At 38.2% G+C, this 18,947-nt stretch overlaps 1 protein-coding gene and 1 long non-coding RNA gene across 2 annotated transcripts in view; one reads left to right on the forward strand and one right to left on the reverse strand.

Moving 5' to 3' along the window:
• LOC105468443 (uncharacterized) overlaps positions 1-1,051 on the reverse strand; it is a 37,059-nt gene extending 36,008 nt beyond the window's left edge. Inside the window, exon 1 of the long non-coding RNA XR_979481.2 lies at positions 864-1,051. This is a non-coding gene — a long non-coding RNA (uncharacterized lncRNA). The remainder of the gene's footprint in view (positions 1-863) is intronic.
• Positions 1,052-2,068: 1,017 nt separating this feature from the next.
• On the forward strand, positions 2,069-4,769 carry LOC105468444 (DDB1 and CUL4 associated factor 12 like 1). The gene is made up of 2 exons (XM_011718612.2): positions 2,069-3,688; positions 3,778-4,769. The coding sequence occupies exon 1, from the start codon at positions 2,275-2,277 to the stop codon at positions 3,664-3,666; it is 1,392 nt and encodes a 463-aa protein (XP_011716914.1). The 5' UTR covers positions 2,069-2,274; the 3' UTR covers positions 3,667-3,688; positions 3,778-4,769.
• Positions 4,770-18,947: the final 14,178 nt, after the last annotated feature.

The following is an 18,947-nucleotide window of genomic DNA, read 5'->3' on the forward strand; positions in this document are numbered from 1 at the left end:
TACCTCACTCGCAGCAATGCCTGTTAATATAACAATATAGTAAAGGTGTAAGGTAATATAAAGAAGAGTAAGTTCTATATGCATAATAGGTACAGTTTTCCTCTCTGGGTCACTCTTTGCTCTGATATCTACATCATCATAACCTTTCTAATTCCCAATTCTTGCACAATATTCACCTGGATAAGGCCAATTTTCAGGGTAACCCTGAAGTATATGAAGATATTTATCTCCTCCTACCTGCAACACATCCTGTCCCCACCTGAGTGAGAGGAGTGTAGACCAGTGTTTCTCAAATAATTGTCCACTGATCATTTGCATCAAATCTTTAGGGATAGAATCAAAGGATATGCACATCTATTAAGCCGCTCCTGAAATGTTAATGTACACTAAAATTCATGAAACAATCCTTTACACTATCTGTGCCTTTTCACATATGGTTGCCTCTTTCTAAAATGTCCATTCACCCTATTTGTGTCCACATGTGGAAACAAAATGCAGCTTCCTCTATGTACCTGTCCCTAATTTCATGTTCACTACCACCAGCAGATGGAACCTTTCTGTTGCTGTAGGATGAATGATATGGGGAGGAATCAAAATTGAGGTGCAAGAGAGTGTTGGGGTGCACTGGAAGGCAGCAGTTGGATTGGAGTGGTGAGAAGGACCTATGGCTTTTACTTGGAATTTGTGCACTTGAGGTGAAGTTGCAAAAAGGGATGGGGGAAGGGGACAGAAAATCAGAAAAGTAAAAAGGGGGTTGGGGAGAAGCAGCAACAAAATAACTCTTATGGTTTCCCTGATCCGGAAGTAAATTCATCACCACAGGTGTCAGCACCCCATGCCCTCAGGCCCGCCTGCCCTCTTACCTGCTCTTCTCACTGCCTCAGCCCCTCCTGCTCGGCCTTCCGGCCTTCCGCCTGGATCTGTCCACACACTGACTTTGCTCTCGCTGCCCTCTCTCTCCAATGTATCACTGTGTAACTGAAATCACTGGGTAACTGAGTATGCCCCGTTTGGGCCTGCCACCTGACTGTTCTGAAGCAGCAGAACTGGATAAGAACTTTATGAACCCTGAGAAGTTACTCATGCACAGAACCTCTAAACTTGCATCATTGTATCCATGTTGTTGCCTTCTTCTGGAACGTTATGTTCTTCTCTGCACGTGAAAATCCTCTGCCTCTAGACCCAGTTCCAAGGTCCCAGGGACTCAACTTAGGCGTCTCTGTGACTGACAACGGGGATATTAACTTTGCCTCTCAGGAGTGGGGAAGGAATCCCCCTCCACAGATGCTTCCACTCCATCTCTTTGGGGCTCTGAGGCTCAAAGGAAGCAAACATCTCCAAAAAGCCCCTCAGGATTCCTCCCCCATTATTACAACCCACCATTTTCTCAAGGCTGCACCAAACCAAGGGTTCCCTGATATCACCATGGGCCAAACGTGGGTCCCAGGGATTTGCATCTGGATTGTACTCCTCAAGGGACTGTAGTGCAGCAGCTCAGAAACCTCAATTTGAGGAGGGAAAAAAGATTTGTTTGAAACTGTTTAAGACATCAACTGAGGGGCTGAAACTTGGGGGGCTGCAGGTCTGACATGGGTAAAGGTCTCCCTGCAGCTGCCGAATCCCCCATTCCTTGCCAAGTTTAATGTCTAATCTTAGCGAAGGGTGTCCCAGGATTACACCAAGTGCACACTGGTTTCTCCAGACAGATCGTGGCCTGGGCTCCTTCTAGCCCGGTACTTGACTATATCGTAGGTTTCAGATTTTACTGAAGTAGGGATTTTAAGAGGGGTACTTAGCTGCTGTCCTGAGGGTAGTGAAATGCCGCGTGTCTGATACTTGGGATCCTGGCTTGCGGGCCCTCAGAGACTCTGTCTTTGCAGCTCCGCTCCCCGCTCCCCGCCCTGTCCCCTCCCAGCCTTCACCCCGCCCGGCCTCAGCTACTCCTCAGGCACCCCACGCGCTCACACCCGCCTGCCCGCTCGCCTGCTCCTCCCACTCTCTCCGCCCCTCCCACTCGGCCCCCCGCGTAGATCTCGCCCCACACTGACTTTGCTCTCACTGTCCGGCCAGACGCACTTCCCGCCCTCGCGTAGGTCTGCACCGCCACAGCCGCCCTCGCCCGCGCGTCCCTCACCCGGTCCGCCACTGCCGCGCCTCAGAATCCGAAGGCTGGGTCCCAGCGCAACCATCCACGCCGCCGCCACGACCTACACGGGAGCCACGCGCCGCAACCGCCACCAACGCCTTGCCGCCGCCGCTCGCCCGCCGCCCACCATGGCCCAGCAGCAAACAGGTAGCAGGAAACGGAAAGCGCCCGCGGTCGAGGCGGGCGCCGAGAGCTCGCCGTCGCAGGGCTTGGCGGCAGCGGACGGTGAGGGGCCTCTGCTACTGAAGAGGCAGAGGCGGCCGGCGACGTGTCGCTCAATGGTGCACTATCTGAAGGTTCGGGAGGTAGGCGGATGGGGCCCCGCCGGGCTCCAGGGCTTCGATGGCGAGATGCGAGGCTACGCGGTACAGAGGCTGCCCGAGCTGCTGACGGAGCGCCAACTGGACTTGGGCACCCTCAACAAGGTGTTCGCGTCACAGTGGCTGAACTCCAGGCAGGTGGTGTGCGGCACCAAGTGTAACACGCTCTTCGTGGTGGACGTGCAGTCAGGCCACATCACACGCATCCCCCTCTTGCGGGACAGGGAGGCCAGGCTGGCCCAGGACCAACAGGGCTGTGGCATCCATGCCATCGAGCTGAATCCCTCCAAGACGCTTCTGGCCACCGGCGGCGAAAATCCCAACAGCCTGGCCATCTACCAGCTGCCCACCCTGGATCCCCTGTGCCTGGGCGACCGCCATGGCCACAAGGACTGGATCTTCGCCGTCGCCTGGCTGAGTGACACCATAGCCGTGAGCGGCTCCCGTGACGGCACTGTGGCGCTGTGGCGGATGGACCCGGACAAGTTCGATGACACTGTTGCCTGGCATAGCGAGGTGGGTCTCCCCGTATATGCCCACATCCGTCCGAAGGATGTGGAGGCCATCCCCAGGGCCATCATCAACCCCAGTAACCGCAAGGTGCGGGCCCTGGCCTGCGGCGCCAAGAACCAGGAGCTGGGAGCGGTGTCCTTGGATGGCTACTTCCACCTGTGGAAAGCCCAGAGCACACTATCCAGGCTGCTGTCCATCAGGCTACCCTACTTCCGGGATAATGTGTGCCTGACCTACTGCGATGATATGTCTGTGTATGCTGTGGGCTCCCATTCCCACGTCTCTTTCCTGGATCTGCGCCAGGGCCAGCAGAACATCCGGCCCCTGTGTTCTCGAGAGGGTGGCACAGGTGTGCGGTCTCTGAGCTTCTACCGCCACATCATCACTGTGGGCACCGGTCAGGGCTCCCTGCTCTTCTATGACATCCGGGCCCAGAAATTCCTGGAGGAGAGAGCCTCTGCCACCCTGGAGTCCTCTTCGGGACCTTCAGGGAGGAAGCTCAGGCTTGCTTGTGGCAGAGGTTGGCTCAACCACAATGACTTCTGGGTGAATTACTTTGGTGGCATGGAAGTGTTTCCCAATGCGCTCTACACCCACTGCTACAACTGGCCCGAGATGAAGCTCTTTGTGGCTGGGGGGCCTCTCCCTGCAGGCCTCCATGGGAACTATGCAGGCCTCTGGAGCTAAGGATGGCCGCCTTGTACTCCAGGTACACAGATTTACCTTTTAGTTCCACCTGACTTTCCTGCTTCATGTTGCATTTTTTGCTTTTAACTCTGTGTGTCTTTTGTTTTCCAGGTGGAACCAGCCCAGCTTAAGTTGTACTCCTCCAAGCAGAGAGAGTGAGTGATCCTTTGGTCAATGAAAACTTGACTTTAAGACTTTTTGACTCCTTTCCAACACCATCTTTTGGAATTTTCATACAAAGAAATTTGGTTAATCTTTAGTTGCATTCTCTCTTTGAATGATTCATATATTCTCTTTCTTTAAGGAGATGCAGTCAATGTCTTACAGTTACATATATTTGTTTTCCTTGTTTTTCCTTGTTACCAGTATTACAACCTCATTATTTTTAGTTATTTTTCATTGCAGATACATGGTATACGAAAAGAAAATTTTCTAGTAAGCAAGGTGTTCCTACATCTTTTCTGGAGAGCTTGCCATAGTTTTATAGCATTGTTCAATTGGAAAAATACATTCCAAGCTCTGGATTACCTACGTTTGGAAACACTCAATTTGCAAATTGTGATCTTAGTGTATATAGTTTTTACTTTGTTCATGCTAAAGTGCTTTTTCTTAAGTTTATTCTCTTTGAAAAGAAGTTATCATAGAATCTTGTGTTTGTATCAAACTCCTCATTGGTGAGAACACTTTAGGAGTGCAGGGGTTCTGCTTCACTGCATTTTCAGAATTAACATGAAAGTTGAAACAACCATTTTTTTTTTAATTTCACAACTTATTTAAGTGTTATCACCTCTCCTTAAATAGATAAAAGAATGTGTATTTTTTCACTTGTTGCCTTACTACTATCAAGACTTGTGAATATATTTGAATGTATGTTGTTTGAAAAACTTGCACAGTGCATTGGAGCCGTCATGAAAAGCAGGAAATGTAAATGTGGAATGTATGGCAGGCTGGACAGAATGTATACTGATCCAGGGTATAGACTGGATATTTTTGCTGTTGCTGTTTTTAATATAAAATGTTATATTTGAGGATATTTAACATTTTCCAATTCTGGTTAAGAGGTAATTCACAGTAAAAAAAAAAAAAAAAAAAAAGACCAAAAATAGCACATTCTGAAAAAAAGATTCTTAATAAGATTTTATTTTGTGAAGTTCAAAGATTCTTTCCTAAAGTATAATGTGTTGTTAAAAAGTAGTGCTGTTATAACTCTCAATGTAATAGCATGCAATATCAAGAACATAGGAAGTTTGTTTCAAGATGAAGTGAGATTTAAAATAAATAGGATGAGGTTGAAGAAAAGTATATTGGGGTGCAGATAAATATAAATTGTGGACTGCTATGAAAACAGGTTGTACTTCTCCATATGTGAGGCCATTGGAAGTGAGAAGGAATATTTGCCATTTCTAAAACTGGCCAGGTTGTGCTGAACTAGGATTGGTAATTTGTCATGTCTGTTTTTCCTTAGATGTTTGGGCACTCAGATGCTGTCTTGGTGTACACACACAACATGCTGTTCAGTCACAAATCCGAACAAGTTAATATAATAAATTGTACTAAAAATCATTTAAGAAATACCAAAAAGTAAGCTTTTGTTTTTAGCCATTGTTATAAAGGCTAATATAATTGTTGTTATATAGCAGTAAGATGTATTTGTGTGCATGCGTCTCCAACTCAGTTGTAAATGTCTTGAGAACAGAGAATACAATTGTCATCTTTATATTGCCTCATTTCTCCACTAATACTTAGCAAATAAAAGGCAATAAGTAAATATTTACTGGTTGAATGCCTCTGGAGATCTAGAGTTTAAAGTTTTAAGTCAATAAATAAATAAATATTTCTCTTAAATAATATAGAATCCTGTTGTGTTTTCCCCCCTTTGTTGGTAAACTTTGCCCTGATTTATTTTCAGGTCAGGCTATTGTGCTTATCCAATTATAAACTTACCCATATGTGATACTAGACGAGGAAGGAACATGTATAAATCTTATTTGGCACTGGAAATTAATCTTTTCACCTGCAACCATTTAGGTTTGAAGATTTATTTAAAATATTTTGGTTGTTTTTCAGAAATTAGTTTTGAAACATGTTTTGTGGTTTTTGTGTTTTAACTTAAAAAACATATTTGCTAAAAATTTCCTTAAATGTTACCCAATAACTTCAAAGTATTAACTGCCTATTTTCTTGTAGGCAATAGGGAATTTTTATGGTATTCTCGCAATTATTTTGGAAATAATGTGGAAAACATTTTTAGAGGAGATAACACTTCCTACCTGGGGTGGGATTTTAGAGAAGAAATAGAAGGCATGTTTGATTTCTTCTCTGTCTTGGTCCTTAATTTCATCACCGACTCACTCTTAACTTTTTCATATTTTAGGGTATATCATTTTTATGCCAAACCACCTGACTTAACTTTATAAAAACTAAATATTTCATGTGTACATTTATATTTTGTAACCATCTAGTTATTTTGAAATATTTTCTAATTCTGACACAGTGATCATAGAACTATGATTATTTATGTAAACTGTGACTGAAATAATTGAAGAAAAAAAAGTCAGCCCTCCAGAAAGCCCATAAATACAACTCGCTTAAAGTACATAAGGAAGTGCAAATATTCATGTATAAATTACCTATCACTGATGCCTGAAAGGCCTCAGTTACTTATAACTATGCATAAAATGTTAATTCTCTTTATCTCTAACTACCTATTCACATATTTCTCTCCAAGCATACTTCTGATCCAAAAGTTTATGTTCCTCTCCTTTACTCTTTGGAATGAGTTAATTTCTATTTTCTTTTAAAAAGGGGTAAAATAATTTACTTATCAAGGCTATCTACTGGAGTAAATTGAGATGACTACTCTGGAAAAAATTCATCTGTTAAATATACTCTAGCATTAATGATAAACAAAATTGAATTTTCCAGAGGTTGATTTTTATCCACTTGTACTCAGTGTTGAACAATTTGTCAAAATTTTTTCATTAATTGCTAATTTAGAGTGATTTTAGAAAGCAATTCACAAAGCCCTCCTGGATGTTTTGCTGACAGCTTCCTAATTTCTGCAAGTATTATTAGGTAACCCAACTACATTAAACATGTCACTATGTGAGCCGCTCAGGGTTGCAGTTCAGTGAGAATGTCATGTACCAATATGAAAGAGAGGCTGCATAAGCCACAGGTGTTTGCTTTAAGATGTTATTGTGAGATCTGCTCAAGAAAGGGTTGCCTAAAAGTATTTCATGCTACTAGTCTGCTGTAAACCCAGAGACACCTAGCACTGGAATTTGGCATCAATGTAAGGGCAATGTGTTTGCAGGAGGTTGCCATAAAATGGTCAGACTTACCCTTAGAAGGAGGGTTCTTTCGCGGATACATATGTAGTTTGCACAGGTATTGGTCTTTGCTTCATATGCCCTTTGCCTACTTACTTTTCTATTAAACTCTCTGTGACTTCCAATACAGAATTAAGCACTTAACTTCTCCATGCTCACAGTGACAGTTTTGTTGTTATCTTCATTATAACATTTAGCAGATTATGATGCAGTCAGCTATGTGAGTGTTTAGCTTCCCTGCCCTCCACTTGAATATGAGCTCTGTCATCCCAAACCTAGCATAATAGGCTGTACATACATGGCACTTGAGTGTTCAGTACAACAACTAATATATCAATTCTTTTTCATAAATTACTTTATCAGATTAGTTGACCAAAACATTAGGGAAGATGATAAAGATTCAGTTGATGGATGAAGAGTATCCTGAGATAGGCCCCATGGTAATGATCATGGTGATTCATGGCATGACGTAATGTGGGTAGAGCAGCAGAAACTTAAGTTTTGCCCAGGAATGATATTGGACCCGAAGTACCAAGATGAAATGGAAATAAGTATTATTTCAGAATCATAAATACCTGAATTTGAATCCGAATTATATTATTTGTTTATAATAAGTCATGGGTATGCTGTTTAACTTCTCTAAACCTGTCCTTGCATTACTAATTGTTCTATCCCCAGCATCTAGCATACTGCCTGATGCATAAGGTATTCGATTTATATTCATTATTTTCCCCTCTAGAGTCCTATCAATTCTGACAGAAGGCATATGTGTTTATTTTTTATCTAATTATTATAAAAACAGTTTATGTGCCTTGCAGAAAGTCGGACACATAAGGTAAAATATTTTCAAAAACCACCACATTTCCACCAGCCTAAGATTACTACTGTCAGCAAGTTAGTGTATATCTTTCATGACTTTTTTGTACATATATGTACCCATTTATGCAGTTGATACTAAAATGTGAATATTTTGTAAAAGTTGTTTTGCAACCTACTTTTTTTCAGTTAATGTCTCCATCTTTCCGTCACAATATTTATCTTACCTAACAGTCAGGGTGTTTTAAATGTGTACAGGCTGGGCAGGGCGTAGTAGCTCACGCCTATAATCCCAGCACTTTGAGCGGCGGAGGCGGGTGAATTACCTGAGGTCAGGAGTTCTAGACCAGCCTGGCCAACATGGTGAAACCGCGTCTCTACTAAAAATAAAAAAATTAGCTGAGCGTGCTGGCCTACATCTGTAATCCCAGCTACTCAAGAGGCTGAGGCAAGAGAATCGCTCGAACTCGGGAGGCGGGGGTTGCAGTGAGCCGAAATCACGCCATTGCACTCCAGCCTGGGCAACAAGGGTGAAACTCTGTCTCAAAAAAAAAAAAAAAAGGTGGGGGGGTGAGGCCGGGCTCACGCCTGTGATCCCAGCACTTTGGGAGGCCGAGGCGGGTGAATAACCTGAGGTCAGGAGTTCTAGACCAGCCTGGCCAACACGGTGAAACCCCGTCTCTACTAAAAATAAAAATAAATAAATAAATAAAATAATAATTAAAAAAAAAAAAAAGCTGGGCGTGGTGGCTGGCGCCTGTAGTCCCAACTACTCGGGAGGCTGGGGCAGCAGAATGGCGTGAACCGGCAGAATGGCGTGAACTGGAGAGGTGGGGCTTGCAGTGAGCCGAGATCCCGCCACTGCCGAGATCCCGCCACTGCACTCCAGCCCGGGCTACAGAGCGAGACTCCGTCTCAAAAAAAAGGAAAAAAATTAAGTGTGTATAGGCTCACTACTTAGAAAATGGTTGCCATCACCAGAAATCATTAGAATGACACATGAAATATTTAGCCAAATATAAGAGGGTATGCTTACACCTTAAGAGTTATTTTAAACATTTATTGTGTGGCAGTACTCTCTGTCTAACTATTTGCGTAATTCAGTGATTTTCAGACTTTGGAACATATTAGAGTCACTGGTACATATGTTGAAAGTAAGAGATGTTGCCGGGTGTGGTGGCTCACACCTGTAATCCCAGCACTTTGGAAGGCTGAGGCGGGCGGATCACAAGGTCAGGAGATCGAGACCACCCTGGCTAACACGGTGAAACCCCGTCTCTACTAAAAATACAAAAAATTAGCCGGGCATGGTGACAGGCACCTGTAGTCCCAGCTACTCGGGAGGCTGAGGCAGAAGAATGACGTGAACCCGGGAGGCGGAGCTTGCAGTGAGCCGAGATCGCGCCACTGCACTCCAGCCTGGGCGACAGAGCTACACTCTCCGTCTCAAAAAAAAAAAAAAAAAAAAAAAAAAAAAAAAAAAAAAAAGGAAAGTAAGAGATGTTTCAACTCATACCTATTGTAACAGAATTTTCTTGTAAAAACACCATTTCATTTGAGTGTTCTCAGATTAATCCCTTCAAAACCAAAGCAAGACAGTAACAAAAACGTCATCTGCCTTAGAGGTTTATGGTGTAGCAGAAGAGAAAGATAGTTACTTCACTAATTATAACAAAAAAGTAAGTATAGTATTAAGGATATATACTAAAAATAATGAGAATATGGGGAAAATAGCAATCAATTCAGCCTGGGAAGGTTATGGAGGGCAACCCAAAAAGGCGATAGTTGATCCGGGTCTGGAAAGTAAAATAAGAATGAAGAAGAGCCAATACTGACTTCAAAGGACTTGTGAATGTCTGAATTGTATGGACACATACATATGTACAGGGCTGTTGGAATTTGGCCTTGTGAACTTTGAAGTGCCTGTGGGATTTCCTGATGGAAATGTCTGGTTTGCAGTTAGACATATGGATTTGGTCCTCATAAGAGAGGTTAAGGCTGGAAACACAAATGTGTTTCTATTATCACTATATAAATAGTATTTGGGAGAGGCAAGGAGGGGTGTAGTGTGTAGTGTCTCAGAATCTAAGTCTTCTGGCTCTCATTTCAAAATTCATACATTTTTAAATAGGTCTACACATATATATAAACATATATATATGTTTACACATATAATAATGATCTACACATATATATAAACATATTAAATAGGTCTACACATATATATAAACATATATAGGTCTACATATATAATAATGCATACCTGCAGGGTATGCATACCTACAGGGCTATTGCAGTTTGGCCTTGTAGACTTTGAAGTGCCTATAGGATTTCCTGATGGAAATCTCTGGTTGGCAGTTAGAAATATGGATTTGACACTCATAAGACAGGTTATATATGTATATATTTATGTATTATTATATGTCTGGGACATAGTAGGTAACTAACGACTTGTAGATTGATAGCCAAATAAATGTTTGTTTAGTTGATACTAAACAGTGCTTACTGCCCCCACGAAGCAATATTTCATATTTTTATCATTTAATGATCAACTTTTAAATTTCCCTAATGCAATCACATTAATCCAAAGATGATAAAGGAAATCTGCCAAATGTTGCTGTGTTTTATGAATGAAGACATCTATGTTTTGGTTAGATGTATTTTTTCGTCTTTTATAGAATGTAGGTCATTCTAGAGTCGGGCAAGAAGAAAGCTAAATATTGATGATAACTTCCTTACAAATAACCTTCTTGTTTTTCCATTTTGGAAGTGCAGTTCACTGAAGCAAACACATTGATGATGTCAATGAGAGTAATGGTGCTATTTTCACCCTTTCTAATGCCATTATTGTGCCATTCTCTGTTTCAACCTAAGGCATTAATGTTTCATGATGATTAAATTTTAACATCTAAATTGGCCTTTTATGTTACACACAAATGATAAACTTGAATGTTGTAGTCAGAGGGCAGCAACTTCAGTTTTCTCTAGGCTCTTAGTAAATTTATCAAATAACATCCCCCAGCACCTCAGAAATGGCTCATTTCTATTTCTCTTTCTTTACTCACCTAGGAAATACTGAGTTGAGTGTGATTTTTTAAAATCATGCCTTATGTGACTAAAACTAGACCTTATTTTACAAATAGTTGCATTCCGTGACATTTGTACTTGAAGCACATTTTTGAAAATGGAATCATATATTTCCCTATTGACTTACATTATAATTTTAGAAGTGCCGCCTTTATTACAGATTGATTTCCGATTGACAGTGATTTCTAACATGTTACCACTGCCTCCACTTCTGAGACATGTGCTTTAGTCTTCAAGTAAAAGATAAGTGATATAATGGAGTCTCTAATTTCAAAGAATACTAAAGGATACTTTTAGAATATGATAAATTAAGCTAATTCATTTGTATAAAAAATGCAATTTCTTAAAATAGGGCATCACACAATTGGACTTGCTCTCTATATATTTATCACAAGCCAGAGCAAATCCTAAATGTCATGCTTAAGGAATTTGATTTTTTCTTTTCCTCAAGTCTTTCTTTCTGAAGATTCCCCTAAGCAAAGGCTTTCGACTTATGGATATTTCCTGGGAATTATAATAATTATTTGTTTTTCCTCACTATTTTAATCTCTAAAACTTTGGATATTTATATCAGTTTTCAAAAGGTTGTTTAGGCATCATCATGCTAGATGGAAGTGTGGTCCCAGAAATAACAAGAATGCAAAGTTTTTCTTAACCCATATATGCTTGAGGTTGCAGTTTTTTGAATTATTGCAATCAGACCTTGGCGATGACCTTGAGCAGTAGGATATAAATAACTCCCACATGCTTAGTGTTCCATTACTGGAACACTAGGCATAGATGGATTTAATTACTTTCTTAAAAATCAGGGGCTTTAAAAAAATTTTTAAATCTGGTAAAATACATATACATAAAAATTTCAATCACCGTTTTATTTTCTGTCTCTATGGCTTTGACTATTGTAGATATATCAATAGAATAAAACAGTATTTGTCTTTTTGTGTAGTTTTATGATTAGACTAATTCACTTAACATAATGCCCTCAAGGTTCATCCCTGTTGTAGCCTGTGTCAAAATTTTCTTTCTTTCTAAGGCTGAGCAAGATTTCATTGCATGTATACACCACATTTTGTTTATCCATTGATCTGTAGATAGACGCTTAGGGTGCTTCTATCTCTTAGCTACTGTAAATAATGCTGCTATGATCACAAATATGCAAATATCTCTTTTACTCCCTGATTTCACTTATTTTGAATATATACACAGAAATGGAATTGCTGGATCATATGGCAATTTTGTTTTTTAATGTTTGAAGAACTGCCATTCTGTTTTTCGTAGTGGCTGCACCATTTTACATCCCTACCAACAGTGAACAAGAGTTCCAATTTTTCCACATCCTCACCAACACTTATGATTTTCTGTAATTTTTTCTATTTTGATAGTAGCCATCCTAATGGGTATGAGGTATCCAGGGCTATTTTTAAACTTGTTTTAATTTATTACTTAATTAATACTATTTTAATTAGCAAATGATATTTGGGTACATTTGTGGTTTTCAACGTGATGTTTTTATATATGTATATAATGTGGAATGATTAAATCAAGCTAATTAACACACTTCATCTCACTAACTTTGTGATGAGATGTTGGAAAATTTTCACTCAGTTATTTTGGAACATACATTGTTTTTGATTATAGGCATCCTCCTGTGCAATATATCTCAAAATCCTATTCCTCTTGTGTAACTGAAACTTTATACCTTTGATGACCGTGTCTCTATTTCCTCCCTTTCCCCTGGCCCCGGCCTCTGGTAACCACCATTCTCCTCTACTATAAGTTCACATTTTTACATTCCATATATAAAATATGCCATACTTGTCTTTCTGTGCCTGGCTTATTTTATGTAACATAATGTCCTCCAAGTTCATCATGTTGCTGCAAATGACAGAATTTCCTTCTTTTAATGACTGAATAGCATTTTTTTGTTTACACACCACATTTTCTTCATCCATTCATCCATTGATAGACACTTAGGTTGATTCCATATCTTTGCTATTGTGAATAGTGCTGCAATAAACAGGGGAGTGCATATAGCTCTTTGACTTATTGATTTCAAATTTTTAGATATATATATCCCCTAGTGAAATTGCCGAATCATGGGATAGTTCTATGTTTCATCTTTTATGGAACCTCCGGACCGTTATTCATAATGGCTGTACTAATTTGTGTTTCCACCAGCAATAAACAAGAGTTCCCTTTGCTCTACATTCTCTGGAACACATGTATTTTCTTTTTGATTATAGTTATTCCAATAGGTGTGAAGTTATAGCTCATGATGGGTTTAATTTGCATTCCCCTAATGTTTACTTATATTGAGAATTCTTCGTGAACCTGTGGATCAGTTGTATGTCTTATTATGATACATATCTCTTCAGGTATTTTGCTCATTTTCTGATCTGGTTATTTGTTTTCTTGTAATTAAGTTGTTTGAGTTCCTTATATAGTTTGAATATTAACCTCTTAGATGTATGGCTTGCAAGTATTTTCTTCTACTCTGTGGGTTATGTTTTCACTCTGTTGTTTCTTTTGCTGTGAAGAAGCTTTTTCATCTGATAAAATTTCATTGTCTGTTTATCGCTTGCGCTTTCAGGATCATATCTAAAAAAATCATTGCCCAAACCAATGTCAAGATAATTTTCCCCTATGTTTTCCTCTAGTAGTTTTACAGTTTCAGGTCTTATGTTTAAGTGATATGTTATGAAAGAAAGATTCAAATTCATCCTTCTGCATATGGGTATACAGTTTTCCTGACACCAGTTTTTGGAGACTGTCCTTTCCCCATTCTGTTCTTTCGGCCTCTTTGTCAAAATTCAATTGGCTATAAATTTATGGGTTTTCTTCAGAGTCCTTTATCTTGTTCTGTTGTTCCATGTGTACTTTTTTCCAGACAATGCTATTTTGATTACTGTACCTTTGTAGTAAATTTTAACATCAGATAGTGCAATGCTTCTAGCTTTGTTCTTTTTGATAAGGATCACTTTGGCTATTTATGTTTTTTGGTGGTCCCATATTAGTTTTCGGATTGTTTTTTCTATTTCTGCAAAAGATGACATTGGAGGGATTGCATTGGACCTGTAAATCACTTTGGTTAACATAGACTTTTCAATCCATGAACATGGGATATCTTCCTATATGTTTGTGTCTTTTTCAATTTATTTCATGAGTGTTTATAGTTATCAGTGTATATTCTTTAACATCCTTGATTAAATTTACACTTACCTTTTTTTCTTAGCTATTGTAAATGAAACTATTTTCTTGATTTCTGGATAGTTCACTGTAAGTACATACAAATACTACTGATTTTTGAATGTTGATTTTGTATTCTACAGGGTATACATTTCTTACAATTGAATTTAGCTTGACATTTCTTAGGAATACATTAATTAAAAAGATTTGTTATAAGTAGAGGCTATGTCACTTTCAGTGGCAATTGATAGATCAAAGCATCATAGAAACTTTGAACACATGAAACTAATTTTAAGCTTAATATTAGAGTATACTGTGACAAAATCTGTTTTAAATAATGGATGAGACAAACTACTTCTTGCTATCTACTCTATTTTATAGATCAAATAACATAACAGCAAGTAACTATTTAACTTCTAAACAATTTCAGAAAGGAAACTATTCTAAAATAGCTATCTTAATATTATTTGTAACTTCATGTTATTTGTAACTAGAAATATCTAGTCTCATTCCAGGCCCTTAAAAAATGTTGGAGTATTGATAATCAGGATAGATATATAGGAATATAAAAGTAGGATGCCAAATCATTTTTAAACTTTTTTGTTTACCATCTATATTTACATGTTGCAACATTTTATAATGACTAGAATTTTTATTTTTGTCTTTTTTAAAGATCTATTTATAGCCAATTGTGAATAAAGTATGAACTTCCAAACTCATATTTCCATGACACTTTACTGTCATGAGGGATTTATTAATATATTCTTTTTTTTTTTTTTTTTTTTTTTTTTTTGTGAGACGGAGTCTCGCTCTGTCGCCCAGGCTGGAGTGCAGTGGCGCGATCTCGGCTCACTGCAAGCTCCGCCTCCCGGGTTCACGCCATTCTCCTGCCTCAGCCTCCCGAGTAGCTGGGACTACAGGCGCCCACAACCGCGCCCGGCTAATTTTTTTTTGTATTTTTAGTAGAGACGGGGTTTCACCGTGGTCTCGATCTCCTGACCTTATGATCCGCCCGCCTCGGCCTCCCAAAGTGCTGGGATTACAGGCGTGAGCCACCGCGCCCGGCAATATATTCTTGTATTAGAAGCACCTTTCAAGATTTTTCTTTACTTTGCACCCCTCAGTAAAATGCATAGCACAATACATGCCTAGAAACTCATAGTTTGAACAAATTGATTTTCTTATTTTATAAATAAAAATAAAATTTCTTTGATTTGGCTTTCTTGTTGCTTAGGAGCATATCACTTCATTATAAATGAGAATTACAACATCTCTATATTCATTGATATCAGATAATTTTACTATACATATTTCTATTAATAGATAGTCATATTAACATTCTTTTCACCTTCCAGAGTTTGTATATTGGGACTCTATTTAGTATTCTCCAATTTACAAGGGCTACTAAGATGGTATCTGCTCCAAAAATCATTGTAATATTACACACATTTCCATTCTCTTCCAGTAATATTAGTACAGTACTATTAGTTACTTATCATATTCATTTCCAAATAGTTTTTCAGCATCTTATTATGTGTAGTACTCAGAAGAGCAATGATATCCATTTATTAAAAGGATGCTTTATCTTTCCCACCATTTTTGGCTCAGTTTTGAGAAAAGATTTTTTAGAAATTAATTCAGAGAATTAAAATACCATTGACATCAACTCTTTACAAATGAATGCTTCTATTTTGCACAAGTTAGTTGCTATGTTTTTTTGTTTTGTTTTGTTCAAATATGAGGCAATCATTAAATGACTGAATCCTTAGGAGAAAAATCTATATTAAACCCAAACTATTATGGCATTGAAAAGTGGCATTTTCTGTGGTACATACACAAAATGTATTATGACACAGCCATAAGAAAGAACAAAATCATGTCTTTTGCGGCAACATGGATGCAACTGAAACCCATTATCTTAAGTGAATAAAGAAAAACTGGAACAGAAGCCAAATATCACATACTCTCACTTATAAGTGGGAGCTAAACATTGAGTATGGATGGAGATAAGGATGAGAACAATAGACACTGGGGATTACTTGAGAGGGGAAAGCAAGAAGAAGGCAAGGGTTGAAAAACTAACTATTGAGTACTATGGCCACTATCTGGGTGGTGGGAACATTCACACCTCAAACCTCAGCATCACAAAATATACCCATGTAACAAACCTGCATATGTACCCCTTGACTCAAAAGTAAAAGTTGAAATTATTTTAAAAAATGAAAAGTGATATTTTCATTAGTGTCACTTGCCTTTTAAAATTTCTATAAATTGAAAATCATTATGAATAATTGCACCAGCTCTGGTCAAGAATTAGTTTATTCTTTGAGTGTTAATTGTGATTGCTTTGAAATACAGATGATCCTGTATTGATTAAAGGCACTAAATAGTATCTTGATGGCAAGTCTGGAAAATGTTGAGGCCGATGAAGATTATCTTCAGGATGCGACATCACTTAAGCCTTATGCAGAAATTCTCTAGGTGTTTGTGTTCACCATCCTCAACTATATCTCCAAATTCTGATATCTAGGAGTGGCTTACTCTACACAGTGAATTGTAAATATTGTTTCAGATATGTCATGTTAGTTTTAATAAAGGCATAACCAAACCAATTTTTGGCCTATTCCACAACTGAGCACTAAGTGGGCTCCATTCCATAATTTCTATTTGCTAAGTTCATTTGATATTAAGTATTGATTATAAGCATTATTCACTTTTCTATGTCATTTGTACTTTCAACAGCTTCCTGAAATCATATTTTCTAAAAAGTAATTATAATTTTAAAAAATTATATATAGTTTTTAAAATGACATATACAGTTATTACAATGAGGAAAAAAAACACTCTTGTGAATGGGAGCCAGAAGTCAGTGTAGAATATGAGTGCTTAAGTATACAGCTGTACTTAGACACAATGATTACCTAAAATGTTTTCATTGGTTTTTATGTTGATCTTTATTTATAATGCACAAAGTAGACACATTTTATAATATCTTAAAATTATAAGAGTTAGAATCTATATAGAAAATAGTTATGTACTAAGCAGAGCAAGAAAAAAATGCATACCAACACTCGATTAACCTATTTCTCTTCTCAACAACCACAAAATTCAAAAGATGAGAACTACAGCAAGAAAATAATAGTTCAAAAGGAATGATCATTCAGTGAGCAAATATTATGATCAGATTTGAGCATAGAATTATTAAAATACTTCGTGGAAGTATGTTTTCTAAGCATAAAAATCAGACATGGTTCCATGAATTCAGGGATACAGAAAACTTGTTAAAATATGGTGGCAATTTTAAATGTTTATCATTTTCCAACAGGTAATTGCTAGTCATGACTTTTTTCCCAGACATGCCTTCTCTGTATCTGTGTTTAGTTTCTCTTAAGATGGTGAATGAAGATTATTTTTTAAAATTTATTTATTATTATTATACTTTAAGTTGTAGGGTACATGTGCATAATGTGCAGGTTTGTTACATTTTTTAAGTATCATAATGAAAACCATGCCCCAGGCAAATACACAAACTACATTTTATTTATCTTCACTTTATTTTATGAGAATATCTTAATAATATTGCCTATGATTCTATCACATGAGAAAGTTATTTGTTCCTTCCGAGTTTTCAAGTGCGAATAGAAACAAAAGCTACAAAAGTTCAAAGCACTTATATTTTAGTATAAATTAGAAGTTAAGAGGATAAAGGAGAAAACAGAACTTAACTTTTGGTCAGTGTTTGGATACCTGTTTCTTTTGGATAGGTATTTCCTAAAGTATGGTCCTAGAAATAACTATGCCACAGTCACCTGAAATCTTACCAAACCACATCAAGTCAAACAAAATGCAGATTCCTGGCTAGCCCAGAAAAACTAATTTCAACAATGGCCCTGGTAATTTTGATGCCCTTTTAAATTTGGAAACAGCTGATTTAGTGGTTGAGCCTCCAGTTATCTGGTCTCTCTTAGAGTTCAGTGAATTGCATGGAATCGAGCCAGGTATAATTTAGATGCATGACATCATTTTAGACTCAAGTTTTGGCTGTGATGTTTTTATTCTTGTTAGTGTGACAGTTGGAAATTCATCCCTGCTAAATTTGCCTATGCATCCTTAGCAACTTGAAAAGCATATACAGCATAGTGTATATTCAATGAATTGTAACCGAAATAAGAACACTCATAATGTAAACAATGAATTGCTTTCTCCTAAAATGTAAATAATCCAATATGGCTCATCACACTGTATATAAGACTTCACTGACAAATGTTATTTTATGAGGCTGGACATGGTGGCTCACTCCTGTAATCTCAGCACTTTGAGAGGCCAAGATGCGAGGACTGCTAAAGGCTAGGAGTTCAAGTGCAGCCTGGTCAACATAGCAGGACCCCTATCACTATAAAAAAGGTTACTTTATTTGATAAGTATTACTTTTTCCTCAGTAATGTAAAATCTTAGTATCTCACATTTTTTCCTCTTTATGTGTATCAGAATTGATTTAAAAAGTAATATGACATGCATTTACACATAAAGAAGTTTTTAATGTTGCCTTGTTTTACTTTCATTTGAATTTATTAAAACAATTATGTTTCCTTTTAAAGCCAACTTTATATTTTTAGAAACTGTAAAACATTTTATGCAGTTATTTATATCGTCCCATGATATTCACTTTAAATGTATATTCCCAGAAACATCACAGGCACCTTGAAAACAGAAAAGCATCCTAACATCTGTAAAAGATGTGTTAGAAAAATTCCCTGATCGCTTTATACTACCAGTGGAGTAAGGGTATGTTTCCATAAGTAGTACTTTATAGGATTGACAAATTGGTATGCAACTTTTATCTTCCTAATATGCTTCAAA

This window comes from Macaca nemestrina, chromosome X (assembly GCF_043159975.1).
Source record: "Macaca nemestrina isolate mMacNem1 chromosome X, mMacNem.hap1, whole genome shotgun sequence".
In the NCBI taxonomy this organism is placed as follows: domain Eukaryota; kingdom Metazoa; phylum Chordata; class Mammalia; order Primates; family Cercopithecidae; genus Macaca; species Macaca nemestrina.